The sequence below is a fragment of the Leptodactylus fuscus genome, chromosome 5, assembly GCF_031893055.1.
Source record: "Leptodactylus fuscus isolate aLepFus1 chromosome 5, aLepFus1.hap2, whole genome shotgun sequence".
Classification (NCBI taxonomy): domain Eukaryota; kingdom Metazoa; phylum Chordata; class Amphibia; order Anura; family Leptodactylidae; genus Leptodactylus; species Leptodactylus fuscus.
In genome coordinates this window covers 186,311,308-186,320,680 of record NC_134269.1, presented here as the reverse complement: position 1 = coordinate 186,320,680, position 9,373 = coordinate 186,311,308, and the positions used below count along the sequence as shown (strand labels likewise).

The 9,373-nt window shown below is 42.7% G+C and overlaps 1 protein-coding gene across 4 annotated transcripts in view; it reads right to left on the bottom strand.

Moving 5' to 3' along the window:
- Window positions 1–2,927: 2,927 nt before the first annotated feature.
- The window catches only part of ANKS1B (ankyrin repeat and sterile alpha motif domain containing 1B), a 115,139-nt gene continuing 108,693 nt past the window's right edge, over window positions 2,928–9,373 (bottom strand). For all 4 annotated transcript variants that reach the window (XM_075274912.1, XM_075274914.1, XM_075274913.1 and 1 more), the window contains 3 exons: window positions 6,377–6,514; window positions 5,255–5,422; window positions 2,928–4,040 (listed from right to left, as the gene is read on the bottom strand). In XM_075274912.1, the coding sequence (XP_075131013.1) occupies window positions 3,933–4,040; window positions 5,255–5,422; window positions 6,377–6,514 (414 nt within the window). In that variant the 3' untranslated portion in view covers window positions 2,928–3,932. The remainder of the gene's footprint in view (window positions 4,041–5,254; window positions 5,423–6,376; window positions 6,515–9,373) is intronic.

Sequence of the window (9,373 nt, the reverse complement as noted above, 5' to 3'; positions counted from 1 at the left end):
TACCTCAGTGCTCGAGGAACACAAGGTCATTGATATCAATGGTATCACCAGTGCCAAACTCGATGGTTGACGATGAGGTGTAATATTGTGGTTCCCTATCAGCCCAACATCTGAGGGTCATAGCTTCGAGAAGCGGGGATTCATTAAAGGGGATGACAGTCTTTAAAATTGACTTTTCACTACTACCAACACTTACAAGTTTGCACCCTCTAATAGGCGCTACTCCACTGATTTTGGCACAGTTGAATTTTTTTCTCTAGTCCCCCACCGTTCCTGAGCAATTAGTGCTCTTAATTAGGCTCTCTACTATCAAGTGGGCAGTCCTCGGCTAATACAGTCAAGGACTGCCCACTTGACAGAAGACAGCCCAATTAGAATATTAGGTGCTGGAACTAACAGCACTTAAGGCTCAGGAATGGTGGGGATTAGAGAAAAACTTCCAACTGCAATGGAATCAGTGGAGCGCCACCTATTGAGGAAACAAAGAGTTGGAGTTCATGGAGGTGGTGATAGGTCCTCTTTAAATACAAGTTCTGTAGGTCATATATTTAAAATTTTAAGTAGACAAGGGTATTTTGCAAATTTTTCCTGCCTTTCCAACGTACTAACCAAGAGGTTCACAACCTATACTAGTTTGCAACCTCGTAAGAACCACAAACTATCAAGAGAAAAAAAACTTATACCGATGGCCTACTAATGTGACCCTTAAGGTGACCATACAGATCAGCCAATCACACTACTGAGTATTGGGGCCCCCTGACTCCACAACCAAATAGCAGATGTTTGGGGAAAAACGGGGACTGGGTAGAGTTGGATTTCAACATGCCCAATCCTTTGTTCTCATGGGAACTAAGCCTGTGGGCAGACGGCAGATTTACCCTTCTCACAGCCACCATGCTCAGCCACCATTTATATGGCGGTATTTGGAAGAATAGCTGTTACCTAAAGAAGTGGTGTCAGCTAGCTCAAGTGCATTGCTGGTGTTATCTGCCAGATATATTGCATTGACTTTGGTAGATAATAATATGACATCCTTCATGGTACAGTGTACAATATTAGCCAGATTCAGAATCCCTAGAGCCATATGTAGCTCCCTTCTACGGGCTGGGGAACACTGTGTTCACCTATAGATCCTTTTGTGCTACCTAAAATTCCAAAAGTAACCATGGAGCATAGGTTATGGTTTTGTATGAGTAATTGGAGAATTTGGTCCTTGTTTCTACAATTTGTAGACATTCACGCTGTCTATCAATGACTTTCTCCTTAGGGATTCTTAAATTTGATGATAATGGCTCATGCACATGAATTTTTTGTCTTGGGCTATAAAAGGAGATTCGTAGAGGGGCGTGAACTGTCCAATTTCATATACTACAATGTAAGTTCAATGGAATATTTTAATGCACAGGGAATCCATTGGCAGTGTTGGACTGGGAATCCTTGGACCCACCATATAAAATGATTCTAGAGGCCACCCCCCAAAAAACACTATGAAAAAGACCATAGTCCTCTCAAATGTGGCACTATAGAAAACTAGCTTGACACTATCTTACGGAGCCTGTACAGTAGTGCATGGAGACCTATGTAGAGGAAGTGTACAAGCTATGTGTGCTGCTATATAGGTGTCTCTACCTTATTGGTGAGCCCTATGAGTGTGACTAAGTGGTTACCCCAGTAGTGTGATTTACTTAGTTGTCTAGCTATAGGGGGAGCAGCGGTAGCAGTCGCTGCCATGCCCTAGACCCAGAAGGGGCCCCTAAGGTTCCTCTGTTACATAAAATATCCCATTATTCTAAATGCCACAAGGTAAGATGAGGCCCCATTACAGATGATGCATTGAGGCTCAAGAGCGTCACGTTACACCTCTGTACTTACTATATTAAGGGGGCGTTCACACTACCGTCGGTGTCCGACATGTAGTGTCCGCTCCTAGTGTCCGCTCAAAATCTGGCACGGACATTAGGAGCGGACACTAGCTGTGTCCGTGACACCTGTCATGTATTTAAATGGGCATCGGGTGCGTTCTTTTGCACTCCGTGCCCTTCCTTCCCTGTCCGCAAGTGAAGATGTCCGACTTCTCAAGCGGACAGAAAAACCCAACATGTAGGGTTCTTCTGTCCGCTTGAGAAGTCGGACATCTTCACTTGCGGACAGGGAAGGAAGGGCACGGAGTGAAAAAGAACGCATCCGATTGCCATTTAAATAAATGACAGGTGTCACGGACACAGCTAGTGTCCGCTCCTAATGTCCGTGACAGATTTTGAGCGGACACTAGGAGCGGACACTACCTGTCGGACACCGACGGTAGTGTGAACGCCCCCTACGTTGAATGGATAATAATTAGCACTTCAGGTCCTGACTGTCAAAGTGAGGATAGCACAGTGCCCATTTCGATGGGGGTGTCTCACTTTTCTTTAAAATTTTGAGGTCATAAAAATACAAACGGGTAGGCAATGTGTATGTTTTCACTTTATGGTATCACTTTAGGCTTTAATATTCTTCTGTTCTGTTTTATTAAACACATTAGACAGTTCTCACCTTATTAATGAATTAATGAAACCGGGAACCTTTTCAGAGTGTTTCGTTATTACAATGAAAATCCATGACCATTTTTGTAATTTGTAACCAGGACCATCCTACATGGTTGCTTCTACAGTAGTAATTTAAAGAGAACTCACCACCTTCCTCACCTCCAACTGTTTGCATCCTGTACCCTAATTCTGGTGCAGTTTGACATTTTTCTGTAGCCCACACCATTCCTGAGCAATCTTTGTTGTTACTTTCAGCATCATTATGCTCTCTGCTGTCATTTGAGGGGGGATCCTTGTCTTTCTGCTCCAGTCTAGGACCACCCACCTTGCACTGGAGATTATTATTGTGCTGAAATTAATAGAACTTATTGCTCAGGAACGGTGTGGGTGAAGGAAAAAATTCCAACAGTGTTGGAATCAGTGGAGTGAAGCTTATTTAATGATGCAAATAGTCAACGCTGTTGGAGATGGTGATAGGTCCCCTTTAAGCCATTAAAATAGACCTAAACAACTTATAGATGAATTTATAACACCAGTGGGAACTTATCCTTTTCTATATTAATCTGTAAGAATGCAGACACTCAGTACACACAATATAAACATACATTCACTCAGAATTAGTATCAAACATGTATACAAACATCCATATATAATAGTAAAACAATATTCTAATGCGTTTAGATAGGACTAGATCTTAGCTGTAAAAAATCATGAAATCCAGGATCTTTTTGTGTCATTTTACTGACAATTTTATATTCTTTATGGATACAGTAATAGAATTTTTTTTTTTTTACAATTTAGTAACAAGGCTTCAACTTCAATAGCCTATAAAATATTATACAAAGTACTCTTTACATTGAAGCAAACCCAGTTCCTTCAGAAATCTTGAATACTATTTCTGTAATGAAATCACATATAATAATCAGATATAAAGATGCACTTGTGCATATAAAGTACTCGAATTCTTGGCAGCTCTTAAAGTTCCATAATATTCTTATTACACTTATTATTTTTTGCAATCGGTCAATATATGTTATTCTTTGTTCAGTTACGGCTTCGAGAGGTCGCTGATGATATCACTGCCACAAAATCAACTGCAGAATGAAAGAATTAGAACTAAAATGACATGAAGATTTCTCTTTTCTGATAAAATCCAGAGGTAAAGCAAAAAAAAAAAAAAAAAAAGAAACACCGTAATAGAGATTACAAGAAAAAATCATCAAAAAATAGAGGATTCCTTTTCTTGGCAGTATTGTGTTGTTAGTGAAAAGAATCTTCCGTTGCTGCTGTACAGTCCGTGTCGACAACTGTTTCTTCTGTAGTAAAGAGGCGACCGAGGCTTGAGTGATGGACTCATGTAGGAGAGTGTACAAAGGCACACCAAGTAGATGGGGCGAGTCAGTATTAGAATATTGTGGTTTCGTACTTGGTGCTAATCCCCCTTTTTGTTTCTTGCCCTGGTTCAACGATCCAAGGGAGATTGGCGAGAGTCTTTTGATCAGGCTGATCTATCTGTAGGAGTGAAGAAGAACAGAGGTTATGTAGGTGATGGCGGTATTACATGTGGATTATTTGCATCGGGAGACAATCTAATCTAGAAATTGAAGAAAATTGTGGTTTGACCTCAATGGGTCTGACTCCATGGGCGGACTGAGGCATAAGGCTTTGGTTAGTTTTTTCCAACTAAAGTTCCATGAAGATCTAAAAATTCTTCATCCTGGTCAGAGATTTATCAGAAGACCACAGCAGCAAGAGCTGTGTTACTTATCTACCTACACTCCAGTGATGAGTGCAAATAAGACCCAGACTTGGCTCCATTGCTTTCCTCAACATGGCTATGCCTTGCCTGCAGATTGAGGTTACCTGACACTCATTCTTGTGCTCCTCACCGTAATCTTGACATTTTATTGACCTTAATCTTAGTCTTGTTACTGGACTTTGCTCCCCACTCACCCTCTGATCCTTGATTCCAATCCTTGACTCCATTCTTGCCTATACTCCTGTCTCATCCTCTGGCCTTTTACATACCAACTTCTCTCCTTGTCATGACCCTGTGCTCCTCGCCTGGCTATGCTGTGGCTTCCGTTGCTACTGCCCCTAACTGGTCAGAGGTTTCTCAGAAAACAACAGCAGAAAAAGCTGTGATATTCATCTCCCCAAACTCAAGCAATAAGCCCCAGTAAGCAGCCATGGCTCCACAGCCTTCCTCAACATGGCTATGCTTTGCCTGCAGATTGAAGTTCATTATTGTCTTGTGTTCTTCTGCTATTGATTCTAATTTTGATATCTAAGTGACCATAATCTTGGTCTTGTTCCTGGCCACTGCTCCTGCTTCACTTTGGGGTTGTTTGCCTGGTTCTACACCTGACTCTCATCCTTGACTCCATTCCTGACTCACATCTTGTCTGCTGGCCGTTTACATCCTATTGCCACAAATTGGTCACTAACAGTAAAGTCCATTCCATCTTGCAGGGTTTAAAGGTGAAGAACAGGGATATGTTAGAGCAGAGCAAAGCAGGCAAACTATCTCAGAATGATTGTTGGATGTTTCTTTGAAGTGGTTTCAAAAGAATTTTTTTCTGTGGTTCTACTATGGTAATACAACTTAGGAAACCAACCTTAGTACAAATCTTATTCTTGGACATAATCCAACCATGGCACTACCTGCCTACTTGGCCTAGATTCATTGGTATATTTTAGGGTTCTTCATGTGCCTGGGTACTTACCGTTGCCTTTCGAATGCTGACTCTGGGTTTTGGGATAGGTTTGGTGGGCTTGCTGTCAAAACTTTCTGGAAGTGTTGAGGAATGTCCTCCTTTTCTGGCCTGTAGTGCAAGCTGATATGCGACTTCAAATGCCTGTCCTAATGTCAAGATGATCTCGTATGCTAAATTCTAAAGAGAAAAAATATATAAACAATGATATATACAACATATAAAGTCATTTCACTTTCACAAAATCTGTTTAGCAAATTTCCAGAAAATGAAAAACCCTTAACTTAGAAATTCAGGTATGGGCTGAAGGGCAACTAGTCTGTGTAACTTACCCCACCTTAATATACATCTTTACATACAGTAGTTATACACTACTTGGAACTCGGATACAGCAAAAAGTGGGTTCGTGGGGAACATTGTGTGATCATGTTATGAGAGACTTACCCTCGGTTCACATCTGCGTTTGGTAATCCGTTCGGGGAATCCGCCTGGGGACCCTCTGAATGGACTACCGAACGAATTGGCAAGCAGCGTGCAGTGAAAGCACACGGACCCCATAGATTACAAGGGGGTCGTGTGCTTGCTGCGAGATCTCTGCATGAGTCATGCGGACAGGAAAGTAGATTGTGAAGTACTTTCATGTCCACATGTTCTGTGTGGAGATCTCGCGGCAAGCACACGGACCCCATTATAGTCTGTGAGGATCTGTGTACTTTCACTGCACACCACTTGCAAATGTGTTTGGTATTCCATTCCATGCGGACTCCCCTACACGGAATACCAATGCAGATGTGAACGAGGCTTTACTGGTCTAATAGGCCATCCTTGAGCATCTTTCTAACTGATGGAAGTCCCAATGGTCAGAGCACAACTGATCAGACATTTTTGCTGTAGCATAAATATGCCCAATAGAGATGAGCGAGTAGTATTCGATCAAATACCTCCCCGCCATAGGTATCCTTGTAAGCGGCCGAACACCAAGGGGTTAAACGCATCAAATATTCAATGCACTTAACCCCTTGGTGTTCAGCCGCTTACACGGATAGCTATGGCCGGGAGGTATTCAATAGAATACTACTCGCTCATCTCTAATGCCCAAAATAATAGAAAAAGAATTCTAAAAATAGAACTAACCACATCAAAAGCTGTGAAGACATGACAGTAATGGAGGTTAGATTTCAAGTCTTTTGTGATATATGCAAAAGTAGAGAGGTCTTCAGGATCCTGGGCAGCACATGATATATTGCGGATTTCATGTTCAGCGATGATCGTCTGGAGACAGTAAAACAAAAGTCATTACCGTACTTGCACAATCTAAAATCCTAATGTAAAATAACACCGAAAAAGAATTGCAGGCAAGATTTGCAAGGTAAAGAAAATTATCCAGTTTATAAAATTGATGGCCTGTCTTAAAGGGGATGGGACATGAAGGACACTTATCCTCTATCCACAGGATAGGGAATATGTTGGATCACTGGGGAGACGACTTCTGGAACTCCCAGCAATCTGTAGAATGGGGGAATGAAAGTTCACGGTCCCTGCAGCCCCATAGCAGTGAATGGAATGGTAGTCGCACAAGTTGCTCCATTCATATAGAGTCTTTAGGGGAACTTTTGGTCTCCTTCTTCTAATCGCTCAAGTATCTGGTGGTCGGAGCCCTGCTGATCTGACTCTTATTCTTATCCTGTATCCTCATTTTACATTGATGCGAATCCGACTGTCTGATCCCCAAAAATCAGTGAGCAGCAGCATTACTAAAAGTACCACAAATGAGCAGTACAGTGTCTGGCATATAAATAATGCTGGAAGCTGCGTGGTTGAGGGAACAGCTGATCTGTGGGGGTCCCGCCAATCAAAAATTTGAGGCCTATCTTAGGCTAAAGCCCCACATTGTGGAAATGCAGCTTTTTTTGTTGCAGATTTTGTTGCAGTTTTTTGAGCCAAAGCCAGGAGTGGATTGAGCAGAGGGTAGAAGTATAAGAACTTCCTCTATATTTCCCATTCCTTTAGTAGCCATTCTTGGCTTTGGCTTAAAAAACCGCAACAAAATCTGCAACAAAAAAAGCTGCATTTCCGCAACGTTGGGCCTTAGCCTTAAGGCCAGGGTCCGACAGGACGGAAACACAGCGAATTGCTCAAGGCGTAAACGCCACGGGAAAAATCGCGGCGTTTTACAGTACGAGCAAAGTGGATGGGATTCCAGCAAATCCCAGGCCCACTTTGCGATAAAAACCACCATGCTGACACACCGTGTTTCCAAAACTGCTGCAGTTTTGGAAATTGCAGCATGTCAATTATACCTACAGAAATACCGGCGGTTTCCCCATAGATATAATTGTAACAAAGTCTGCAGAGGAAAATTTTGTGAACTTTCTGTTTAAAGCGCTGGAGGAAGAACTGCAATGCGTTCACGTTTTTTTTTACCTATTGCTTTCAATGTGTTATGCGCGTTTGCATTAACACATTGAAAGTAATAGCCTCCCATTGAGTTCAATGGGCAGCACGCGTAAGACGGAACCCATTGAAGTCAATGGGATTCAGTTTTACAGCGCTTCTTTTTTACACGAGTTTTGAGGCCGAATCAGCGCCACAAAACTCCATGTGAATGGACCCTTCAAGGTTTTTTTTTATACAAATCTGGGGATATAAAAGCTACTGCAGTGGATGGGGAACCCATGTAGCCTGTTTGTATTTAAAGGGATTCTACCATTAAAAAACTATTTTTTCTAGGTAACACGTCGGAATAGCCTTTAGAAAGGCTATTCGTCTCCTACCTTTGGAAGTGCTCTCCGCCGCGCCGTTTGTTCGAAATACCGGTTTGTACCGGTATGCTAATTAGTTCTCTCGCAGCGATGGGGGCATCCCCCAGCGCAGATGATGCGATGGGGGCGTTCCCATTGCTGCTCGAAAACCGACTGCAGCACCACCTCTATGTTCTTCTGTAACCTCCCCTTCCTTCTTCAGCTTGATGTGTGACGCCTGCGCAGTACGCTCTGTTTGGCGAAGACTTCAAGGAACGTACTGCGCATGCGTGAAATTGCGGTGTCGGCACTATGAATGCGGGCATGCGCAGTACATTCGGCAACGTTCACCGAACAGAGCGTACTGCGCAGGCGTCCGACATCAAGCTGAAGAAGGAAGGGGAGGATGCAGAAGAACATAGAGGCGGCGCTGTAGTCGGTTTTCGAGCAGCATCGCTGCGAGAGAACTAATTAACATATCGGTACAAACCGGTATTTCGAAGGAACGGCGCGGCGGAGAGCACTTCCAAAGGTAGGAGACGAATAGCCTTTCTAAAGGCTATTCCGACGTGTTACCTAGAAAAAATAGTTTTTTAATGGTAGAATCCCTTTAATGTAATAGAAGTGCAGCTGCAGTTCCCCAGAGCCACCACTATGTGGGGGCTGCAGCCTTTCTCCTATTACATGTATAGCAGGAGACTGTTTCTGACCCCCATCTAATGCAGCAGTTTCCAGTAACTAGAAGCTGTTGGAACAACTGATCTATGCAGGATCCAAGTGTCAGACCCCCACAGACCACATACTGTCCTGTAGAATGGTCATCAGTATGAAAAAATTGTTTGGTGCCAGGAAACCCCTTTAAGGATAGGCCATCAACATTACAAAGTGGAGAACCCCTTTAAGGCTATGGAATCAGTAATAGTATAGTGCCAATGTAACGTCATTTGAAGATCTCATTGGTAACTAGTGGTATTGGGTCCACAACTAGCCTAGGACAAGAGAAAGGGGTCTAATTATTTACAATAAATAGCACCCCTCTTGTCTAAAACTGTTTCTGATATTGCAGTTGAGCCTCAGTTAAGTCAATGGAGAAGAGAGGTAATACCTGACACAGACCATGGACAAAAGTGGCGCTGTTTCAGAAAAAAAATTCTAATTCCAAACAATCCTTACAGCAATGTCAGTGGGAAACATATGACATAAATCCACAGGATCTGATAGATATTGGGACATAATGCAGTTGACTGGAGAACGGCGCCTGTTCATTGTGTTCCATGATCATAATAAATGCCATTTGAAGGTTGGAAGATTCTACTGATCTGATGCAGAGATTTTATGTCCCAGGAGGGAATGTTTCCGTGACTCACAACCTGGTTTACAGCGTACAAGG